The sequence below is a fragment of the Thermobia domestica genome, chromosome 7 (assembly GCF_964235325.1).
Source record: "Thermobia domestica chromosome 7, izTheDome1.hap1.1, whole genome shotgun sequence".
In the NCBI taxonomy this organism is placed as follows: domain Eukaryota; kingdom Metazoa; phylum Arthropoda; class Insecta; order Zygentoma; family Lepismatidae; genus Thermobia; species Thermobia domestica.
The window spans coordinates 25,156,934-25,182,431 of record NC_137460.1 but is presented as its reverse complement, the minus strand read 5'-3'; the positions used below and the strand labels follow the sequence as shown (position 1 = coordinate 25,182,431).

The following is a 25,498-nucleotide window of genomic DNA, read 5'->3' as shown; positions in this document are numbered from 1 at the left end:
GCAATAAAAATGGTTTAAATGTTCTTATATTGCACCCTTCATGGGCCTCTCGTAACACGGAAAGATTCCGATAACATCTAGATGATATTACAAAAAAAAAACAAAAAAAAAAACAAAAAAAATAGGCATAAATTTCCAGGGGCGGATCCAGGACCGACTTTTGGAGGGGGGCGTTGGGTTGTCATACTGCTACTTTTAAGGGCTCCAAACTTTGAGTGGGTTTTATTTAGGGATGGGCAAAACCGGTTTTTTATAAAAACCGAAAACCGGTTTCTATAAAAACCGAAACCCGAAAAACCGACATTTTGGTTTTCTCCAAAACCGGTTTCGGTGAAAACTTTTCGAAAACACGTAAGACTATTTCTGTGGAAATGGATTCGGTTTCCGGAGAACAACGAAAGACCATTCTGGTCAGAAATAGAACAAATTAAAAAAAAAAAAAAACGGAATCGGTTTTGAAGAAAACCGAAACCGGATCAGGTGAGAAACCGAACCGGTTTTCGAGAAAACCGATAACCGGTTTCGGAGAAAACCGAAAAACCGGTTTTTGTGCCCACCATTATTTTATTTATATATATAAAATAAGAAACTTTCCTTTTCTGGGGGGGCGATCGTCCCCCCTGGATTCGCCCCTGTAAATTTTACACATAAATTTACAAAACACGACAAAAAAACAGCGGACACAAGGAAACCTCACTTCTCGTCTCGTCTCGTCTCGTCTCGTGGGCAATTATTTTCGGGACTCAGTGTCGGATTTATTTTTGTTGGGGCCTTAAGCTATTGAAAGGGCCCTTTATACGTCAAGGTTTCTTTTTCAGCTACAAAATTGTCGCCGATTTTTAGGGTTGAATATATGCTATATGCTAATTTACGGACCAAAGGGATATGGAAACAAGGGCCCATTACATGCAGAGCTGAGAACATGGGCTCCATTATAAGCGAGGCGGGATAACAGGGGCATCATTGAAAGGTGGGCTGAGAAATAGAACCCTATTATTTGGTTCATAAAAGGCTAGTACATAACAATACAAAACACCACTTTTGTATGTGCGTTTTATCTTATTTGTTTTTTTTTTTTCTTTCTTGTTATTTGGAAATTACATTACAAGCAGCTTTTTCTTATATTTTTGGGGCCCTAAAGCGAATGGGGTCCTAAGCTATGGCTTGTTTAGCTTATACGAAAGTCTGGCACAGGCAATACTATTGAAAACCACCCGTTATCTTCATCACTTGCGGCTGAAACACGTAGCTAATCTCTCAAGTGTCAATTAATAAACCCTGCACATCCATTGTCAACTCTTTACCATTGAAATATCGATCAACTTTGGAATGTCTTTATTTGATTACTACAAAACACACGCTGTTTTCGATTCTCTTCAAACGAAAGAACTTCCATCGACACAGCAATTGATACTTAGATAGGGTATATACGACAAGTTTTGTATCTATACACTTTGAGAGAAAATAGTTCTTTCAAGGGAGAGAGAGAGAAACCTATGCTTTAAATTTCACCAAAATACACCTTTAGAAAACCTCTGTAGGGGGTGGCGTCTCGCATGTTCGCGTAATTTTCTCCCCAGAACTGTGCACACAATAGCTACTTGGGGGGAAAAAGTGGGTTTCCGCAAAAGGGGGAGGTAGCTTTTGAAGCAAGAAGTCCGCAACGTTGGTGTTAATTAAGGCGCTGTCAGTCACTGGGAACGAATGACAAAAGCCTAGAAGTATCTCAGTCCACCGCATGTGGCGCTCAAGTCGACCCGAGTGAAAACCGGCGCATTAAACCGAGTAATGAGTTTTATTACTGGCCCTCCTCAAAGTACTCCCTTCTGCCTCACGCTCTTTCTCTCTCCTATTCGTACTTCAGTTTACATGCATCTCTGAAATTACACAAGCCAATTAAAGCAGTAATAGGTGTCATTTACGAAACATCGTTTCTCCAATAAATTCCAACGGAGTTTCCATTCTTCTCTTCTAATTGTTGCCTTCCTCTTCGATTTCTATTGTTGTCTTACAAGAATGGACCACAGGATGGATGGAGAAAGCCTACCAACACAAAAGGATACGGATTGTGTGTATTTGAGGTTCATTTATAGAATCTTCTTTGGCCTTTAAAAGGATTTCTCTGTCTGGATTTTCTGACTTATATTTCGTCTGTCCTGGTATGAAAGAGAAATTCCTCAATAGATCAAAAGTTCATTTAATACCACATTCCAGTTTGACTACCTATATAGAAATTGATCTACAACTGAATGTGTTGGAAAAGGCAAAATACACACTGACAAGTGGAAACTGTAACCCATAGAATCAACGGAAATATCATAATCAATCAGGGAAGGATCTTGAGAGAAGTCACATCGGTAAAATAAATAAATAAATAAATAAATAAATAAATAAATAAATAAATAAAGCTTTATCGCTACGAACTTAAGAGGACAAACTTTGTTTATATATTATCAATAATATTCTAATAGTGTAAATGGCATAGGCGCAAATCTGTCTTCAACATTGGGGGGACGGATAAGACGTTCCCATATATACATATATGTAAGGCATGTTCAAAATATTTATGAAGTTAAAAAACAATGCTGTGAAGGATCAGGGGAGCAGAATTGTCTTCAGTGGCGTATTTAGGAGGCTATTGGGATCAAGTTCCCCCTAAATAAATTTGTTAGTTTTTCGCATTCCACGTACAACAATAATCCTTCCTACCTTTTCTAAGAATGTCATTGACTTTCCATTTTCTTATGCTCTTTGTTCAGAAATAATACTGTATTTGTCAAATTTCGTTCTATGTAAGAACTACGTCTTTAATTGTTCTTTCATTCATCCTTTCTACTTTTCTGTTTCTTTTTCTTGACGTTACTACTTTCATTTCGCCTATCATACTTTATCGACCGTTGTCAGTTGTGATTCAAGTTGGCCATCATCAATAACACCAAAGCTAAGAGGAATTTATAAGCGAAATTGTTGTTCCACACTAACTTGCGCTGATATCAACATGACAGGACTTTAGTTATTATAACAAAGGAAAAATTATATCGTTTAGTTATTTTTAAAAGAATGAAGTGTTTGAATTAAAGAAAATCAAAACGGGGGAATAATTAACCCGAGAAATTAGGAAGGCCAAGAGGATGCTTCCTTTTTATTGTATGAATAGAATAAAGGGTTAGATTCACTCCTAAATTTTTGTATCATATCATATAGGATTTATCGATCTGCAATTCTTGCAATTATAACTTCAATTTATGCATAAATTAAAATATATTTAATTCTCAAACTCAGGTGGGCAATTGCTCACTCCCTTCCTTGTGTTGGGCATAGCCCCTCGAAACAAAATCCTAAATACGCCATTGGTTGTCTTCAACATTGGGAGGTGGGCAGATTTGAGGCTTATTCTAGAGAAGGGAGATGAAACTCATATTACGGTAGATGAATCTGATCAACTGTTGTAGAGTATATTATATATTAGGCGATGTAGATTAAGTAGTAGTACTATCAGTATTACAAATCACTGCCGTGAACACATTCTGAAATCTGAATACATGCATATTTATAATTGGTATGTTTCTAATTAGGCATCTACAAAAATCCACGTTAAAATTGTTTTATAATAATATAATAATATAAAAAATGACTTCCCAAAAACTATGAAGAAAGAATATCAATTATGTATGACGTAACAATACTCTTTAAGAAAAATGATTATAATCTCAATAACATTACAGGAATCGTTACAGAAATCTGACGCATGTCATACTCTTCACTTAACAGATGTAACCTTAAGATTACGGAGAAAAATATTCCAGCAATTGAATTCTATTCTTTGCTTACGAAACATCCTCTCTCAAAAGAAAAATTGGGACACGCAGAAATACGTAGGAACAAACCATGGTTCGAACTAGCAGAGAAGAGAAAACTCAAAACTACGTTGGCTACAAAATCCGAATGAAATAACTACACAAAATTACGTAGACATCAGACGGGAAACTTCCAAAACTCTTAGAACAAAGAAACGAGATATTTTGAGAGCTAAAATTTAGGAACTTAAAGATAATAGTAAAAATAAAAACATTCGGGACATGTATAAAGGGATCAACGAATTTAAGAAAGGCTATCAACCTCGTGCTCATTAAAGAAAGCTGATGGAACAGGTCTCACTTACAGATAGCATTTTAAATAGATGGAAAGATTTCTTTGACGATTTGCTTAACGCGCAGACAAAAACTAATGTGCGTGGAGAAAGGGAAATACACACCGCAGTACCGTATATTCCAGAACCCAACCGAATAGAAGTAGAAATCGCTATAAAGAAATTAAAGAAACACAAATCCCCGGGTGTAAACGAAATTCCGGCTGAGTTAATTTTAGCTGGAGGCAAAAAATTGTGGAACAAGATACACAAACTCATTATCCTTATCTACAACAAGAAATTGCCACAAGAGTGGAAAGAATCAATAATTCTTCCAATCCACAAGAAAGGCGACATACCTGACTGTAATAATTATGGAAGCATCTCTCTTCTGTCAACATCCTATAAAATCCTTTCAAACATTCTATTACCAAGATTGATTCCATACGCAGATGAAATTATTGGAGATTACCAGTGTGGATTTAGACGAAATCGACCAACTATCGACCAAATATTTACCACTCGCCAAATACTCGAAAACAAGTGGAAATACAGTAGCCCGGTACATCAACTATTTATTGATTTTAGAAAGGCTTACAACTCGGTTAGGAGAGAAACATTGTACAACGTTCTTACAGAATTTGGAATACCGAAAGAGCTAATTAGATCAATTAAGGAATATTTAAATGAATCCCAAAGTAAAGCACGGGTAGGAAAATTTTTGGCCACGAGCTTTCACGTCAAGAATGGTCTGAAACAAGGAGATGCGTTGTCGCCATTATTATTCAACTTTGTCCTGGCATACGCTATAAGGAAAATCAAAGATAGCAACAGGGCCTAGAGCTGAACGGTGTTCACCAGGTTATGCGTACGCTGGTGATGTAAATTTAATAGGGGATGATAGGAGAAAAATAGAAAGAAATGCAGAGGTCTTATTAAACGTTCGCATGGACAAGGGTTTAGAAGTAAATGTAGAGAAAACTAAATACATGGAAGTGCGTCGGGACCGTAATACGGTAAATTATGGATGCGTTAAAATATTAAATAATACTTTTGATAAAGTGGATACTTTCAAATATCTAGGATCAATATTAACAGAGGAAAATCATATTCACGAAGAAATTAAATGTCGACTAAAAACAGGAAATTCGTGTTATTAATCAGTTCAAAATCTCTTGTCGTCGTGAATTCTGTCGAGGAATTTGAAGCTTAAAATATTTAAACCGATAATCATACCCGTTGTTCTGTATGGTTTCGAAACATGGTCGCTTACTGAGTGAAGAGCATAGACTGAAAGTATTTGAGAATAAGATCCCGAGAGAAATATTTGGACCCAAGAGGAAAGGGAATGGGGAATGGCGGAAACTTCATAACGAGGAATTACGTAAATTATATGGCTTACCAAACATTATTAGGGTCATCAAGTCTAGGAGGCTTAGGTGGGCAGGACATGTAGCCAGGGTGGAAGAAAGTAGGAACGCTTTCAAGGCGTTAGCGGTAGAAAGAGCTAGCCGCAGATGGGAAGACAATATTAGATGGATCTCGCAGAGATAGGAATCCAAACTAGAAACTGGATCCACTTGAGTAAGGATAGAAGTCAGTGGAGAGCTTTTGTGAACGCGGCATTGATCCTCCGGGTTCCATAGGCTATAGAGTTAATTAGCTTACGAAGCATGAGTAGATGCCTAGGCTGATACTACAAATAGATTAAATGCGAATTTACTGAAAAGATGAGTTCTACTTGACATTGGATAGTCTATATACTCTGTGTGTGCTAGGGCCTAGGGGAGAGGATGAGATAAGATTTCATATCAGGTTACGTCACGCACAGGCGCAGGCCTTCATTATCATTAAAAATGGAAAAGCCAAGAGAAACAAATTTCATCTCACTTTCCTTTGTGGCAGTCGGACACAAATCATCACACTTATCTGCAAAAAGCACTTTTCAAATCGGATTATTGGGAGAGCCTCCAGTTCCAATGTGGGGGGGGGGGGGCATGTCTCCATTCCCTCGGAATTTGTGCCCGTACGTATAGCTGAGACAACTTTCCAGCATGAAGAGAGGGCCATATCCTCCTCCGGCATTTATTGCAATTTGTGCCCAAGTTGCGATTTGATTTGATTTGATTTTGAGTTTAACGTCCCGTTCAGCAGCGAGGCTATATGAGACGTGGACCTACTGATTAACGTGGAATCCGAACCACATGAGCTCCCGCCGGGAATCGAACCCGGGCCTCCCACGCCAAAAGCGCGTACGCTAACAGCTTAGCCACGGAGGAGCTCGGCCCAAGTTGCGAAGGTGGAATTAACACATATTGATGAGACTACTAAGCGCACTACAACACGAAGTTCAGTTTGAAATACTAAAGAATACGATTCTTTTTAAAAAATGGAAAAGCCAAGAGAAATCAATTTCATCTTACATTTCTTTGTGGGAGTCGGACACAAATCATCACACTTATCTTAAAAAGCACTTTTTAAGTCAGATTATTGGGGGGGGGACAGTCCACCCCAGGTCCAACATTGGGGGGACATGTCCTTCTCGTCCCCCTCGGGATTTGCGCCAGTGGTAAATGGTGATGCATAAAAATTATACTCAACTAGCAGAACACCCATTCATCGCACGGGGAGAATACGTTTCATTTTGTCATAAAGGACATCAAAACTATCACTAATCAACTCAGGGACACCAAAAACTATGAATTCGACACTAATATCGGTCATTTTCAATTATGCTTACATGTCACCACGCCCCTTAGGAGTACGAATGGGAGTTGAATTTGGATTTAAACGGCATCGGAAGTGTCACTATTCACCTCAGCGTCCCAGAAAACTACGGATTCGGAACTAATCTCTGCCATTTTCAATCATTTTTATATCCCCTCCTCTAAGTTGCAGGGCTGAATTTTGATTTAAATGGCATCGGAAGTGTCACTGTTCATCTCAGCGACCCCGAAAACTACGGATTCGACACTAAAATCGGTCATATTCGATCATTTTTAAATACTCCCCTAAGTTGCACCGTCAAAGTGAAATGATAAAAACCATCCCAGGCCCGTACCTCATCTATGTTGAAAATTTGATCAAAATCAGCCGGGTGGTTCAAGAGTTATTAGATCACAAACAGTCACTTTCATGTATATATAGATTTTCCTACTGAGAAAACTGACTTACGTGATATACTGCGAGGAGGTAAGTGCTTACGAGTAATTTTAATACGCGCGACTGCTGATTTCGATTACATGGTCCCGAAATTTAGAAGAAAGAAGAGAATAAATAATAATAACTCCACAAAAAGAAACAAATACCAGCATGGCGGTGGTTCATACAATTGAATTCGAGTTATTTTCATGAGGGCAGAGGGAGTCTTGCCTAAGATGTTAAGAGTCTGTAAAAGCGGCAACCTATAGCTTAACGTGGAAACCAAACTGCATGAGCTCCCGCCGGGAATCGAATCCAGGTCTGCTGCGCCGAATTTTGACCCTGCTGCAAGTAACATACATTGTTGTTTTAATTGATTGCAAACATGTGAAGCAATGGTGGAATGGGTCATGGCGGGCCACGACTTTTGTCCGGGTCACAGACCCGGTCTGACCCCTGACCCGGTGAGTCAGAAGTAGCAGAAATATCAGCTCTGACCACTACTGCAGAATTTTATAGCTGATAAAACTGCTTAACATATATTTTTTGCTGGAAAGTCGGTCCAAATTTATATATATTGTTGTTTTTGTTTGAAACATTTTAGTTGAAATTATGTTACATGTTATCCCTCGTTTGAAAGCTAATGAAACAGGCTTGCAGATAGTGTACAAATTGCGTACAAGACGGAAGTAACGGAGGGAAATTTTTCGAATTTTCCTATAAAATTCCCTTTTTAAAACAATTTTCCACTGTTTTTAAGTGGAAATACTGTCGGTATAGGAACAGTATCTGATCAGTCGAAAAAGATCCTGTATACCAGATCCAGGTGAGGTGTCAAATGTTTAGCTTTATTAGAAGCCGTAAAAAAAGCATTTTTCCTAACTCCTTACTCTAATAATATAACAATGTTCGAACTTCCCATAGATGACAGTGGTTACGAATATTAATAAACGAATGTTTTTATGCAAAATTGGAGATACAATACTATTCTCTAACATACGACAGCTCTACATTTATATGCGGGAACACTAATTACAGTTCTGAACAACAGATGGTAGTGAAACTTGAATTAAAGTTTTCGTACAACATACTACACCATACTACAACATGCTACTTGTACGTGTCTTATTGACTGAGAATCCGCCCTCTACTGACACATTCCCGTGGGATAATATTAAACATACTTTTACAACATGTCACAAATCGGAATATTCTTGTTTCTTGGACATTATCTTCGCAAAGAAGTCATCTAACCTGATGCTGCCTATCTTGTCTTCGTATTCGCAGAAGTCAACTGCAAGAGACCCATGGATTTTAGCACAGAAAGACATGAATTAACAATTTGCTTTCTTAAGTACAGAATGAGATATTCTGTTACGCTCATGCAGAGTTTGTAAGATGTGTATCATTCTACTCTGAGCAAGTTCTGGATTGTTTTTTTGTCGCCTGGGATCGAAATATGACAGTGCACGCACTAGTTTGTACTTCAAAGCAGTGGCGTACGGAAGGGGGGGGGCAGAGGGGCCGTCTCAAAGAGGTCCGACAATGTACTTTGGTACTTTGATTTTCGTAATTTTTTATATATTTTTATGTTTATATATTTTTTGTTTGTAATTACTGTATATATACCTATAACAGCACTTTCTCCCCCCCCCAAAACACACATCCTGGCTACGCTACTGCTTCAAAGGGCTCCTTTGCACAATCTTTGTGCCCAGCAAAAAGTTTCGACAGTCAAGCCTGAAAGCTGGTTTATCTTTATCTGATACTTTCAGTTCTTTCTGTCTTAAAGCCAACGCCCACCTTTCTTATTTCTAGTGAATTTTCATTTGCAGTCAAATCCACAGCAAGAAGCTTCACTGCACTGTCAGCAAGTTTCATAATGCTTTGTTTGACACAACGACTCATTAGATTCCTTAGGAGAGATAGAAGTTCTGAATACAGGAAACAAATAAATGGCTCAGGACTCTAGATTTTCCTTCAAAATGGTTCACACTTTGCTGTGACAGTTTTGAAGAAACATAATTTACACTTTATGAATTGTCTTGCACGTTTACGTTCCCTGAGTTTCCATGACATTTGCCGCAAAACGCATGATCATGGCATGTTTTCATTTCCTTGACTTTCCCTCATTTTCCAGAATGCAGGAACCCTGCACATATATTACACTCACAGATTTTAGTCTTGGACAAAATCCCGGAATCCAAAAGTATTCACATTTTGATCCTCAAATCTAGGTATCGAACAATAATATCTTAGAATGTACTGAGGAAAAATGACTAGTTGCACCATTCAATGTACGCTGTAATATACCAAAACTGTGTTGTAATATGACTAGTATCGTAGGAGTTACAGCATAAAAATGAATGACTGAAATACCAAATTTCGAATCATTTGAAAATGTAGCTACTTTGTAGTATATCAGATTAAACAGAAGGTCGTAAAGTAAGCAGAATTGGATATCACGTGTAGCTATTTACGCAATATTATTCAATGTGCAATGTTATGAAAATATCATGTATCAATAACAATGTAATAGGCCTATATTATCATACATGCGTAGTTTCTCTTGGTTGCCAAGAGATGGCAGTCCTATGAAGAACTCCAATTGCATGCTGGGACACAACAACGAATGAAAGAAAAGAAATGTATTTCAGTTCTCAGTGTTTACTCCTTTACGGATCATAGTAAATTTTTCGAAAATGCCTCCCTCAAATTCAATACACTTAGCAGTTCGTGTAAGGATACGTATTGTAGCCTGTCTCAGATAAGCCCGACGCTCTGAGATGGTAGCAAAGGCCTGATAACTTTGGGCAACACGTTCTTTACATGTACGAAATCTACTCCCGTGCAAGATCTCCTTTACCCAACCCCATACATAGAAGTCCGTAAGTTTTAAGTCTGGTGATCGTGGTGGCCACCGGACGTACTATAGCCAACATGGCCGATCCATCGATTGGGGAAGGTTGTGTTGAGATGATGTGTAATCATACGAGTATACTGACAGGGTGACACTGTGTGATATTTCAAAGTTGGAGCATATATTAGTGCTTAAGAGCATGTTTAGCATATTCTAAAAGTTTTTATTTCAGATGTATGCTTATAGCACGGAATAAATCCAGTTTTAGTTTGTGTTTTCAATACATGCAACAGAATGGCTTTTACATGGGAAGAAGAATGCCTAGTTTATGGAAGACTGGTAATGTTAACAACCGATCAGCAGAGCAAACACGTTTACAATTGCCAAGACGTTAAAAGAAATCTGATAATGATAAAGACATTGCAATATCGTGTCAACATCAATTCAGAAACAAAAAATGAAATCTTTGAGTTTTACGTCCCATGGTTATGCCGGTTAGGCTAAAGGAGACGGTGATGATGAGTAATGAATGAAATGGTGGAATGAAGAAAGTGGGAGGAAACGAGAGAACCGCGAGGAAACCCACGCACACGGTGTTTGTCCACCACAAAGGTCACTTGGCGGCGGCTTCAGTATCAAGATTAACGATTAATGGTGTTCAGTTAATGTTTAGCTCTACTTGATGCAGTTCAGCACGAGCTCATAGATCCTTCTCTCTGCTAGATGCATAAATTTGCTTCTCTCTATCAGTCCAGTAGCAATTATTGATGTTAGGAGGTCATTTTCAGGATACAAATGTCACGAACTGGCAACAAAAAATGAAGAGAAGAATCCAGTGATACTGTAAGGCTAATTACAAGGAGTAAATCTTTAAAAACTTTTTTTTTTTTTTTTTTTTTTTTTTTTTGTACAGCAGAAACATAGAAAAGAGGCTTGTACTACTTCGTGTAAAGTAAATGCACTCTAAAATACAAATGTGAAGAAAAACTAAGAGATCGTGTTTTCATATCACTATGTTTATTTTAATCTCATAATTTGTGTATGCTTTAATAATTTAGGAGCATATAAACTGTAACTGTCAGAAAAATAAATTCTGAAGAGAAGTCCCTGAAAGATAAAGTACACTTTCGATGTTATATTTCACCTACAAAGCTTCGTCACAATTTTGGGGCATGTTCGAAAGTGCTCTTTTATTGCATTGTTAGTGCATATTTTAACACATTTAACAGCAAAGATGCATACCGGTACATATTTCATTACTTTTAAGTGCATAAAAATTCAATGTCTAGTTATGTGTCTCGGATCCAACCTCGGATCAAAAGTAACCGCTCTACCACTAACCCACAGTGCCTCCAACCAGATGCGTTAAGAGTTGAAAAAATTTTAATCTGAAGCGGGCATACCACGCGATAGCCGCGTTACACAATTCCACTGATCATTTCGCAGTAAACTCTCAGGGCGAGCAAGTAACGTGTCAATGAAAATCTTTTTTTTTTTTTTTAAGTTATATGTAAACTGTTATTTAATTGAAGATCTTTGCCTTTCTCGTATACAAATAAACTTTATTTCAACCTACGAAACCACAAATATAAAGAGGAGAACCTTTCCCCGAACTCGAAGAGAACATTCTTACCCTTGGTACATAAAATATATATTGAAGTGTAGTCAACTTTCCCCACCCGCTGGAAGGCTTATTTCCAACGTGAAATCGAGTTTCATTTGTTAAAGGTAATGTTCAATCTCGAACTCGCCTACCTGGTTGCGGATTGTCCATTGTTCCTCAGACAGTTTGATTGAGTTCCCCTGTCTGGCCGCAGGGGATTCAGCTGAAAGATGAGCACTTTTTTTTTTTTTTTTTTTTTAATATCACTGTTACTGAAAAAGTTGATCTCACTAATATTGCAAGGATATCTATTGTCCTGTCACCGGAATGCTCAATTTTCCATCTTCCATTCGATAAAAGAAGCCTCATTCACTTCTGTATTGAATGTGCATGAGAATACGACATGTTGGTATTCATACACTTTTAAATCAACAAAAGAAAATATACGGGATATATAGCAGACTTGATTTATTAATGACGAAAATTGTACTTCCCATCTTCTCGGTTGAAAAAAAAAAAAAAAAAAGAAAAGAAAAGAAAAGACGAAACGAAACTAGCCAACACTTTGTTCATAAGATTAATGAGGTACGTAATAACATATATGGAATAGTGATAGTTAAATAACTAAAGCGTCTTTTCTTTTCGAAAATATATTATTAAATAAGAAAACTCCTTTTTTTAGTTGATACTACCCCATGCTGAGCCGAATTTAAGCTCCACTTTTTGAGAATAAATAACTTCGTAATTGACGCTGTAACAAGATGTGTATTTATAAACCGGCCATTTTTCGATTATTTTTTAAGTACAGTACTTCCTTTATTTACAAAATAGAAAAACTTCAACTCATTTACGAATACAGTGCAGTCCCGATAACCCGCAGTCCGGACAACTCGACCGCACCCTGGCAGGGCGAAGAAACTAGGGATGGTCAGAACCGGTTCCTGGTGGAACCGGTTTTCGGGTCTGAACGGATCTGGTCCTAGAAGATCCGGTTCGGGAACCGATTTTTCGGATCCAGGTCTGGAACCGGTTCTTCAGATCCAGGTCTGGAACCGGTTCCCAAGATCCGGTTCTGGAACCGGGTTTTCGGACCCAGGTCTGGAACCGGTTCTGAAAACCGGATCTCCAAGAACCGTTTCCTCGAGCAACCGGTTCAGCTGGAACCGAAACTTTGCGACCATCCCTACGCTAAACCCGAGCTGCTGGCAGGCTGTGAACAGTGTGCTAGATGAAATAGTGGAAGCGACAGGCAGGCGCCCAGGCGGCGGCCGCTTATCTCATTTGGCTAAATAAACTGGGTAACTAGCAAACTCATTGGCTAAACAGGCAAACTGGCCAACTCATTTGGCTAAACACCCACTGGTGGACCAAATTTTTTTTTCTGGGGGCACAAGCGGGTCTGGGCGGGGAGGGCACAAGGGCATGATTTTCTTTGCATTCTTTTGAAGGTGAACTTTGTGCCTCCTTTACGGGTCTTTGGGGGCTTTCGGATCCAGGTCTGGAACCGGTTCCTAAGATCCGGTTCTAAAACCGGGTTTTCAGATCCAGATCTGGAACCGGTTCCTGAGATCCGGTTCTGGAACCGGGTTTTTGGATCCAGGTCTGGAACCGATTCAGAAAAGCGGATCTTTGAGAACCGGTTCCTCGCGGAACCGGAACTTTGTGGCCATCCCTAGAAGAAACCCCGCGCGCAGATCCCTTCAAGGTCATTGCCGGGTATTTTTCTGAGATCTATCTTATCAGGCAAATTACTGTATAGTGTGTATTCATTAATTTTCATTTTCATATATACGCGTAGTAAAGACTCTATGCCTCCATAAAGTACGTACTTTTCCTTTGTTTCAGGGTAATTGGCCAGTTTATTCTCCGTTGTATTCTCAAGCAACCAATACATACAAGTACAGTGCTGTAATTTCTGAGAAAACAATCGTACTTATTTTTTTAACCCCATCCGCGATAACCAGGCATTTTCACAGACTCGGTCATCCTTCGGTTTTCTGAGGAAACAATCGTATTTATTACTTTTAACCCCATTCGCGATAACCAGGCATTTTCACAGACTCGGTCATCTTTCGGTCCACTTTAGGCTGAGTTTTTTTTCGGTACTCTACTGTATCTCTTGTTACCGAAACGAAGGGAAATTTATATAGCGATATTTGTTTTTCAATTTTTAATTTTGCTTCTCGTTGTACAAACTTTCAAACTTTACTTTTAGTCTGGCAGTCTGTCGATAGGTTTCACAACAAACAAACAAACAAACACAGACAAAAGCACGACGTTGAACTCATTTCAGTGCTCCAAGTATAGTAGATAGCATAAATTTTCACTCTCTGCTACGAGTGGAAGTGGTTGAAGTTTAATACTGTTAAATTACCTTAATAAGGTAATAGATAGACCAAAAGTAGCACACGGAATTCGGTTTCCTTCAACAACATTTATTATAAAATCCCTTTTATATACAAATATAACATAAAATCACTATAATTCTGGTCCGAAAACCCAAACAAAGTTATCTATGTAATTTGGGTAAATAGCTGTCTCAAGGCCCAGCTAGCGAAGGGAAGGATACCACAGAGTTTCAGACAAGCTAAGTGGTAGTGGCTTAGGAATTCTCAGTGCTCCAGGTAAGCAAAGTGCGGTTGAGGTCCCGCAGAGTTCCAGGCAAGCTAGGAGGTTGCGGTTACGACCTCTCAGAGCTCCAGGAAAGCTAAGAGAGCAGGGATGACCATTCGAAACTGATGCCGATGTAGGTCTTACAGCTTGTTTTATACCATCTTCTGGACAGCGGTGGCGCTAGCGTTCCTCTTCTGTCACATGACCTGATGATGAGGAGGATTCCTGTTGTCTGCTTGCTTGTAGCAGTTGTAGTAAGAGAGCCCGTGGTTTAATTTACAAACAAGAAGTACGTGTTGGTATCTTTACCAATATAAGCCACAAGTAGGATATTAACAATATTTATCTCCATAGAGTAAAAAAAGAGAAAGAGCAAGCGAGAAATGATGACTCTGATATGTATTCAGTATCTCAAGAACAAGTTTCGTCTTGAACTTTATTCCTCTATTCAAAACGGAAGTGGTGGAAAGCGATCACTTTTGGTTTCAATATCATCCGTTAATAAGAAAAAGAAATAGATACCAAGCAGTAGTTCTTGGTGGATTCAATTACGTAAAAATACATCTTCTATTTTTACTCCTCCATTGCAACCCTCCGCTTCCAATATTGATCCCATAGAGTGAACACGGTAATAAGGTGTGACTGGCAAAAGAAACAAGCACAACACTATCTATTACCAGTTCTTAAGACTTCCAAACTATGGTACACGTAAGTGTCGGAAGTCTTATAGAACGGCTGTCCGTCTGTCGACAGGTATCAAAGCAAAAACAGTAAGAGATATAGCCATGTGGTGTTTCGGAATCAATTCAGCGTCCCAAGAATAGATTACATATCTTTCGTTAACTCTCTATCTCTATTCAAACCGGAAGCAGTTAAAATTAAGTCATTTTTGATTTTGACGTTTATCACCTTAGAACGAAAACGATAACAGGTAGCGAGAAGCCATTTTTTTTTTTTTTTTTTGCAAACGATTCAACGTCTCCATGCAACGTACTATGTCTATCCTGAACAATCTATCAAAACCGGAAGTGGTTTAAATTTAATATTGCTCCCGGTTTCAACACTGATTTTCACACAGCAAAATCGGTAAGACATATCGAGATGCGGTTTTCTGCAATCGATTCGTCGCCCCAAAAATAAATACCATCTTGTTCATTAACCCTCTATTCAAACCAGAAGTGATTCAAATTAGCCATTTCCGATTTCACTACTTATCGCCATAGAACAAAAATTGGTAACAGCGGCAAGCGGCTTGCTGCAATCGTTTGAGCGTTTCAAGAGAGCATGTTTTCACAACCCACAACATTCTACCATAACCGGAAGTGGTTAAATATAATACTACTACTTCCACTTTCATGACTGATTTCCGTAGGGCAAAAACGATAAGAAATATCGAGATGAACTTTTTTTGGTAATCGATTCAGCTTTCCAAGAGTAGATTCTATCTTCTCCCTTAACCATTTATCCAATCCGGAAGTGGTTTAAATTAACGATTTACTGTTTCAACCTTTATTGCCATAGAAGCCAAAAACAATAAGTACTGCATATTGAGTAATGACTTTTTGATAAGGATTCAGTGTCCGAGGAACAGGTTCTATCTTTGATCTTATTAATCTATTTGAATTAGTAGTTATAGATGTACTGCTTTGAGTATCGTATTTCCATAGTTTGGAACCCTATCGTATTTCACACTATGAAACGAAATTCAATTGTTCTCTCTCTTCTTCCCTTTCCAACTATGGCGATCAGTGTTGAAAACAGAAATCGTGTAACTATCAGATTCATGTTACTTGTTTTACTTTAGTAATTCAAAATTGAAGTAGCACAACGCCTCTGAGCAAAACACATACCGCCTTATGCAGAGTCGTTTTGACGTATGATTAAAATCATACTAAAGGCCTGACTACCGCAGGAAACATATGTTAGTCGGACTCTTTAGTATGGCTCTAATCACGCGTCAAAACGACTCTGCATAAGGCCCAATGTGTTTATTAAAATATCGATATGTAGCAGTTTCATCAACTAACTAAACCTCTGGCTTCAGACTAGAGACCTGCACGGGCCGAATTTTTCGACCCGAGTCCAACCCAGCCCGAATGTACCTAGACCCGGCCCAGCCCAACTTCTCAGCATCGGAGTCACTCCACTAACTATCTGGTACATTGCTTTAGTAATTCAAAACAGAAATAACACAAAGCCTAAGAGACGAAGCACAATGTTTTAATTCAAATATTGATGTGTAACAGTTTCGGTTTGGTTAGTTGGCGAAACTATTATACATCGATATTTTAATAAAAACATTGAGCTTTGTTCAAAGGCTTCGTGTTATGTCTATTCAGAAATCGTGTATTTACAACACTTCCGATCTGAATAAAGGTAGAAGTCTATAAGAAACTAATTCCTGAGACGATGAATCGATCTCAAAAAGTCACTTCTCGGTAGCTTTTGACCGTTTTTGCTCTATGGAGATCAATAAATTGTAATAATTTTTTTCTGTTCCGGTCTAAGGAAGGTAGTAAATAGCGAAAATTTGTAATCTCGTCAATTCAGCGTCCCGTTTTTGGTCTATGGAAAACAACGCTGAAATCGGAAATGGTTAATTTCTACAACTTCCGGTTTGAGAAGAAGGTTATTGGAGGAGATAGGGCCTATTTTTGGGACTGTGAATCGATTCCGAAAAACCGCTTCTAACTATCTCTTGCTGTTTTTGCTCTGATACCTGTTCACATACCGACAGACGGACATAGGCGTCCAGTAAGGCCTCCCGCACACAGAATAGTGTGGAAGTCTGAAAGAAGGCTCCAAGATTGAATACGAACATTATCAACTGTAATAGCGATTCCTATATATCGCGTAAGCCCTGGTGTTACAGTCCATGAAAGGCTATGACCATTCAGATGGCGCACGTTCAATAGGAGAATAAAGTGATTAGCGCATCGGCCAACGTCACTACTTCTAACTTTGTAGCCCGAAGTACGATACTTTTAAATTCAAAGCAGTCTTCTAATTGCCTCTTGCAGATAGTCACTTACATTTAACAATTATAATTTAAATCAATTGTACTTACCGTACACAGAAGTACACCAGATTCAGCTTCTCTGAATGTTCGGAAAACATCTGTTCTGTCCTGCAGAAAAAAAAATGAAAATACAATTAGAAATCACTTACTAAAATAAATTTGTTACAGTGCATTTCTATACATTTGGCAGTTCAAGGCCATCTCGTTACGAACTGCTTTATGCTCTATGTTTCATTATTTCTATTTATATTCTCTCACAGTTATTTCAACTGTCCGATCCATGCAGGAGCAGGCTCTTACAATCAGAGAAAGAAAAGAGGTAACAGGTAGATGGACGGGACGAAACAGAGGAATAAAACAAATGTTGGCAGTGTACGAAATGAAATATTTCAGTTTAACGTCGCACGATTATGCAAATTAGGTTGAGAGAGACGGGTGATTAAGGCAAGCGAATAACAGAATAATTGGTGGAATGAAGTGTGGGAGGAAACGAGAGTACTATGAGAAAACCCATAGACACGATGTTGTCCTCCACAAATTTACTTGGTCGAAGATCAAACCAAGGACCTCACGCGCCAAAGGTAATCGCTCTACAATTGAGCCGCCGTGTCCCCTTTGGCAGTGTGCGAGTAGTAATGGATGGTGTATCTGCAAAACCATCGGCTACCCCATCAATGTTCTTGTTTGCATGTCACCACTTAACTGCTCCTTGTTCTCTCTGTATGGTTTGTTAAGAATGGGAGCAAAAACTGTGACGTTACAGAGCATCCAGTTAAAAATTGTATATAATATCAGGACAGATGGCTAACACAAGCTCATTTATGCTTCTTTCATTATTTCATATGGCTGACAATCTCCTATTGTGTACAAAAACATCCGGTTGCATTTGTGTGGATCCGCGAACTACTGTAGTACATTGGTTTTCTGATTTTATGAGAGAAACAGTGTAACTGACATATAACTATACATGTTACACATGCCTGGATGTAGACCAACCTGGATGCAGAAATCCATAATTTCGGAGTTATAGGCTGCCGAAAACATGAAAAAATCAATTTTAAAGGTCCATAGCTCCAATACTATGAGACTTACTGCAGTCGAGTAAGACTTCACTTAGAAATCAATGTACGCTATCCAAAAATACACGTTTCAGAATCCTATGGTACTCATGTAACAATTTTAATAGAGGTAGTTTGACTAAGGGCATAGAATTTAAAGTATTCACTAACAGAAATAAGTATATTTGTGACAGAAATAAGGCGCTACACACTCTAACCATTCAAGCGTAACCAACATCTTATCCACTGGTATATAATGGTATACGTATACATGCATTTAAAGTTAATTTGAGGGTTGTTTCGGTTGAAACAATATCCTTATTGCCTACTGGGTCCACCACAGTTCTTCTGCATTAGTGAAAGATTTACAAACCGCATGCCACAACAAAAGAACCCAGATCCAACAACTCATTACAAGACAAAACGTTTATCAAACAACAGGCGCTAGCCGATGAGTTGGCAGGCGGCAAAACAGATTTCTTATTTCTACCGCATAGTGAAGCTGCATGGGCCACGCTGCTCTGAGCGATCAAAAAGGTAATAAATTGAAACTGGTAAAAAGGAAAATACCGCAGGGTGAAGAAGATCTGTGAATCAGGTCAGTAAATTTAAGAACTACCTCTGCACTTTCCAAGTCATCCACCTGCTGCTCACACTAGGAAAACCAAAAGTCCCCTATCTGTAGCTACCCTAATTGCATACTAAAATATAGTTATTGGTAATAGACACAGATGCAGGAATAGGTTTTTATGTATAATCCCTCAATAAATCAAACCTTTACAGTGTACCACAAATATACTCAATTCACAGGATATGCAGATACGAATATGTACGTACCTGATAAAATAACTCTTATCTAGATCACTGGCACAAACGTCATGACATATGCTATTATCAACATTCATTTTATTATTATTTTATTTATTTTATTTTATTTATTTAACAATTACCAGATACAGCTCAGAGGCCATTTTACACTGGATATCCAACAACAATAATAACAATGGAAAGGATTTGGAAAGGTATCGGCCAGGGCCTGTTTAGTAGGTACCATCCCGGCATTTGCCTGGTATGACTGAGGGAAACCCTGGAAAACCTCAGTCAAGATGGTCGGCAGCGGGATTCGAACCCACTCCCTCCCGAATGCCAAGCCAACGCTCTACCACTTGAGCTACTTCGCTCGATTATTATTCCTTTTTATTAAGAATTTCGTTTTACCAAAAATCCTTTGTATATATATATTCTATGTGTGTGTCCGTCTGACCGGGAGTCAAAGAAATTTCTAGAACAATTAGAAGGATCATCATCAATTTTGGCTGGGATGTAGAGGTTCAGAAGCTAGGAATCAAGTTTCTTGATGGAGGTGATTCTCAAACCGGAAATAGTATAAATCAACCATTTCCGGTTTTTAATGTTGATCACTATAGCAATTTGAGCCACAAACGACATAAAAGGTTCAATAGTGTTTAGGATTTAGATTTCTGGTCTTTTCGGCACATATGGCCATGTTAGCCCGTCACGTTGGAGGGATGACGTCCCTCGGCGAGCACACTATCCGGGAAAAGGGAAGGAAGGAAGGAAACGGCTTGGGACCTATAAGTAGGGCCACGAGTTTTTCGCACTAAGAATTTGAAAGTTTCGCGTTTCGTTTTTACATATTTCGCGTTTTGTCGCATTTTCCAAGTAAAGTTTCACATTTTGTAGCTCTTGTGGAAAAGATATCCCGTGACATTTTTACAATTGTTCCTTTTATTCATAATCACTACAGAAATAAACCATTAATTACCTAAAAACAAAATACACTTAATATTTCACTTGACATTGTAAATTTCACTTTTAGAAAATTATATTTTTTAAAAAAATCAAACTGAAGGAAAATCAGTAACTAAACTTACTATGAGTAGGAAAGTTTTGATGCCATCTGAAAACACATAGTTACATTACATGGTCTGAAGGCACAAGTTACATTTAAGTATTAAACATAAGCATGTTACATGTTTCCACATTTCCCCTTCTTCATTGTTGAACGTTCGCATTTATCACCAGTCCATACTTGGAAAAAACTCTTACAATTGGCATTGCTTGTTGAAAGCCACACATATGTAAGCCACAATCAATCATCACTTCGGAACTTCCCATCCAGCGCGATGCTGATAGCTAACGCGCAACATGTTCTCTATAGCCATGTCCGAATCACTGAAAATGCACCCTTCATGCCACGTTCTATCGTTGTGTCAGCGGAAAACTAGCGTTTTTAAATTAATGAAAAAGTATTTTTAAAATTTCGCGTTATTTCGCGTATTGTTAGAAATTTCGCGCAAAACTGCCAATTTCGCGTTTTATCGCGCAATGGAAACCAATTAAAATACACACAGAATATCATAAAACGTCAAGAAACTGAAAATTACTTAATTCTGACACATTTCGTTTTAGCGCGCATTGCGAAAAACTCGTGCCTCTACCTATAAGTTAGGCACCACCCCGGCATTTGCCCGGTGTGAATGAGGAAAACCCAAGAAAAACCTCACTGAAGATGGCTGGTCTGAAAAAGCTTTTTACACTTTCTCGACCGAGTGCCCCCACCGGGAATCGAACCCGAAACCGCTCGCACCGAAGGCGAGAGCGTTAGCGACTACGCTACGCAGGACCACAGGATCACTAGTGTTGTCCACGAGTAAGAAGAGACGAGAAATAAGCTTTTCTCATCTAATTTCGTAATTGTTTTTCGAAATTCTCGTCTCGTTTCGATTCTCGGAAAGCTTTTCCCGCCTCGTCTCGATTTTTTCAGCTCTGTTTTGCAAATTTGTGTACAAAACTTATGTCCTGATTTTCTTTTTAATTTCATCTAGGAGTGATTAGAATCCTTCGGCGTCATGGAAGGTCCACCAACGGTGTGATATAACAACATTTAAAAACGAGACGAGAATTATAATATATCTCATCTCGTCTCATACGTAACACTGGGAATTACTGTTAAAAATTCTTTTCTTTTTAGTCTGACATTCCTCGTTATGCACTGAGAATAAGGGAGACGGTGATCACAGAGGTGCCCATCCCCCCCAAAGGTGATGTCGCACTCCCCTCCAAAACTAATCCTCAAAACTCAAGTCCTCTAAAAACAATTGCCCAGTGTAGCAGTAGTTTTTATAGTACTAGTAATTGTTATTTTTGTTGTTGTTTTTATTTCCTGTAGTAGTAGTATAGAATGCTTGTAGTAGTAGTAGTAGTAGTAGGGGCAGTAGTAATTATAAAAATGACATTACTTTTATTAGTAGTCTTGGTAGTGTACAATACTAAATATGTTCTATAAGGATATTGAAGGGTATAAAATCATCTACACACTGTGTATGGCACAGGTATTCTTTTTTTACAATTAGTAGTATTATTTTTTTCTTTAAAAAATATTGATATAATTCCCTTGTACATGAAAAGTAAGACGCAAGTTACAAGTTATTGAGTTTGATACCAAAAGAAAATGTTATCCTCGAAATTAGCCTACAAAAAGAAGTGATATCCAACAAAAAACATTCCTGTAAAAGAGCCAAGTACGAGTGGCCTTAAAAAGAATTGAAATCACAAAAATAGGCGCCAAGTTCTGGTGGACAAAAGTTACACTCACTGGCTCACTTCAAATTTAGATTTGAAACTTGGCTGTTGTCTGTATGGTCACCACTAGCTCACAATTATGTCAAACTACTTTATAATTTTCAACAGACAACATAGGCAAGTTTCAAATCTAAATTTGAAAGTGATTCCTTGAGTGTTTGTAACTGTTGTTCACCAGAACTTGGCGCCATCCTTTCATATAGCAACTTGCGTGGTACTTCATTCATAGAGTTTCTAAGCAGGGGGTAGGGGGATTCATTCTCGAGATTAAAAAAAAAATCGCATCGTGTTCCAATGTTTCTGACGACAGCAAAATTACTTATTCGACATTAGAGTAAAATTCTTCCCCAATTTTTTTTATTACCCCCAATTTTTTTCTCGATGGCACAACTTGCGCCATTCATCCCTTTTGTGGGCGGCCCTTCTCTCTTAAAACGAACCAACCTTTCCTTTCATACGGCTACTTGCGCGGCACTTCATTCATCGAGTATCGAAGCAGGGGGTAAGGGGGTTTACCCCGGAAAATTTTTGAAAATTAGCTTCTCAAAATCGTGTTTTAATGCTATTCCGACAGTAAAATTGCTAGTTCGAAAGTAGAGTAAAATCCCCCCCAAAATTTTTCTCAATGGCTCAACTTGCGCCATACATCTCCCCTGTGGGCGGCCCTGACGGTGATGATGAAATGAATGATAATGGTGGAATGACAAACGTGGGAGGGAAAGGGAGAACCCCGAGAAAACTCACATACAGAGAGTTTGTTCACCACAAAGTCCGCTTAGCGGGGACTAATAAAACTGTAGAAGTAATACCGAATAAGGTTCAGATCAGTCAGTCAATCCCAAGACCAAAACCTGTGTACTTTCCCCTCAGAAATGGCACCTTTACACCTAGTAATGCTATTCTGTTTTTTAACAACCGAAGACCATTCTATTTCGTACACATTGCTTCGAAGGCGCATATCTCCGGAACTAATAAAGAAACGGAGTCATTCAAAAACAGGTAGGTAGCACACGTAATAGACATTATATACCAGGGCTCATAGTTGTCTGGTCTCTTGTAAATAGTTGACAAGTGACCAAAAGCACATGAAAAAGTGACCAAAACGTGACAAAATATCATCGTGCCCCTTTTTTTCTTTGTCAATTTCTCCATTACCTCTCTGTTTGTTTGTTGTTTTGTTTCATCTTTTGTGGCCCCGCGTAGCGTAGTCGCTAACGCTCTCGCCTTGGGTGCGAGCGGTCTCGGGTTCGATTCCCGGTGGGGTTACTCGGTCGAAAAAATGTAACACGCTTTTTCAGGCCAGCCATCCTGAATGAGGTTTTCCTGGGTTTTCCTCATTCACACCAGGCAAATGTCGGGATGGTAGCTAACTTATAGGTCCTAGGCCGCTTCCTTCCTTTCCCGATCCTTTCTTCCTTCCATTTCCCCGGGTAGTGTGCTCACCGAGGGACGTCATCGTGAAGGGCTAAATGGCCTTAGATGCCGAAAGCCCAGAAATCTAAATCCTAATTGTTTCATCTTTTCTTCTTTACTTCTTCTTTTTGAGCTTCTTCGTTTCTTAGGTTTTCTAAGTATTCTTTGTAGTTATGGTAAGAAGACTTAGCAGATGTAAGAAGCTTCTAAGTAAGTGGAACCAGTTCTGGCCTATTTCCGAATAGAGTTCTCAAAGCCATGAAATATTCAAATTCATCACCTACTCTTAAGAACAACATACAAGAAGCATAACACAAGACGAACATGATGAACCACACAAACCCACACACACAACGTTGAGCGCAGCGTTAACTATTACGAGAGAAAACTAAAAGACTATTATGATAGAAGAAAGAATACACACAGAAGGGTTCTCAACCCCACCTTGAGAGCTTAAGCATCCACCAACCATCCACTGTGCTTTAGAAAGAATAAAAAGCTGAAGTGAGAATAAAGCTGACTGTTTCACATGTGGCAGCAAGTACTGAAGCTTTCAGAAGAGTAAGAGTAACAAGTTTCTACCTTTTTCCATTTATTTTTATATTTTTCTTAGAAAACTGCCAATGCAAAACATAAATCACACGAAAAAGTCACTTTCCCTCCCAAAAAAGTAACTTTTAGTGACAAATTTGAAAAAAAAAAAGTAACTTTTAGTGTCCAACTTGAAAAGAGTAACTTTTAGTTAAAAAAGTAACTCGCTATTAGCCCTGAGATATGTATCACATTCACTTGCAGATCCCAGTATTTCGAGCAAAATCCTGGAATTCATATTCAAATTTGTGTCTGCCCATTGAATTGAAACAATTGAAAGTTGCTTGCTTTCACGACAATGCAAGCGAGCGGAAAAATTACAGAAGTGTTTTCACAAATTTGCTTGGCTTCTTTCTTTCACTCTTGGCTAGGTCAGTGGTTCTCAACCTTTTTTGACTCACGATACAGTTTACTGAAAATCCAGGATATTGTGACACGTTTGATATTTTTATTATAAATAATAATAATAATATTTATTATAATAGTGAAGATTTTTAAAATGAACCTATATAGCACTGACTATTATCGCTACCGCTAGAGGTGCTGACGATGCGATTTTTAACTAATTATTATTAAATTCTACATGATTTTTTTCGCGACTCTAAAATTTCGCGACATAACTTACAGGACTGCGTGACACACCAGTGTATCCCGATACATCAGTTGAGAATCACTGAGCAAGATCAAACATGTGTGTGTGTGTGTGTGTTTATATCTGAGTATAACAAACGGTTCTACGAACTTGAAATATTTTAACAATCGGTTCTAGCAAAACCGACTAAATAGCACCACTGCCCACACCCCAACATTCAACATTTTTTCTGTACTTACCCTCTGAGTCATGCTTCCATGGAGCTTGAAAAATTCAACATCTACTTCCTCCATATCTTCCGACTCTTCGTTCACGTTCTTCTTAACGAAATGTTTTTCTTTCACGCGGAGAATACGGGACAGCAGTTCTGTATGATAATCAACCATATCTTGGGTGGCACAAAATATTAACATCTTTCGATGTTCCGTAAACTGGAAAAAAATAAAAATTACAAGAAATAGTTTGTGGATTTAAACTAAATACTCAACATCACATATCGTCATTGATAGTGAAATATGTCGTATGTCAAAAAAAAAGTCCTGTCCGTTTTTCTTCATTTTGTAACAAAATCGCCGGCAGCAGCTTAGTGATAGACGTCACACCAATAGCCAGAGAGTTATTTGCAGATTGCCAAACACACAAACATGTTTCATTGCTCTTCTAAACACTTGACATAGAACATATTACACTATCTACGACGACGATATAAAGAAAAAAATCTATGGCGCTATTTTTTGAGTCAACCTAGGCCGGACCTACATGCAACTCAACAAAGCTATGAATGAAAATTGACTGACATTTAGGTAAAAGTTTTAACTTCAGTTGAAGAATTTCAAGATGACGTCAATATACATAGGGCTCAAAACAAAATAA

General features: G+C 38.4%; 1 protein-coding gene across 1 annotated transcript in view; it reads right to left on the bottom strand.

Moving 5' to 3' along the window:
* Positions 1-25,498, bottom strand: part of LOC145689926 (ATP-dependent DNA helicase DDX31) — a 379,619-nt gene that overhangs the window by 277,405 nt on the left and 76,716 nt on the right. The window contains exons 7-8 of the mRNA XM_081764280.1: positions 24,865-25,056; positions 17,414-17,473 (exon numbers count right to left, since the gene is read on the bottom strand). Coding sequence (XP_081620406.1) covers positions 17,414-17,473; positions 24,865-25,056 — 252 coding nt within the window. The remainder of the gene's footprint in view (positions 1-17,413; positions 17,474-24,864; positions 25,057-25,498) is intronic.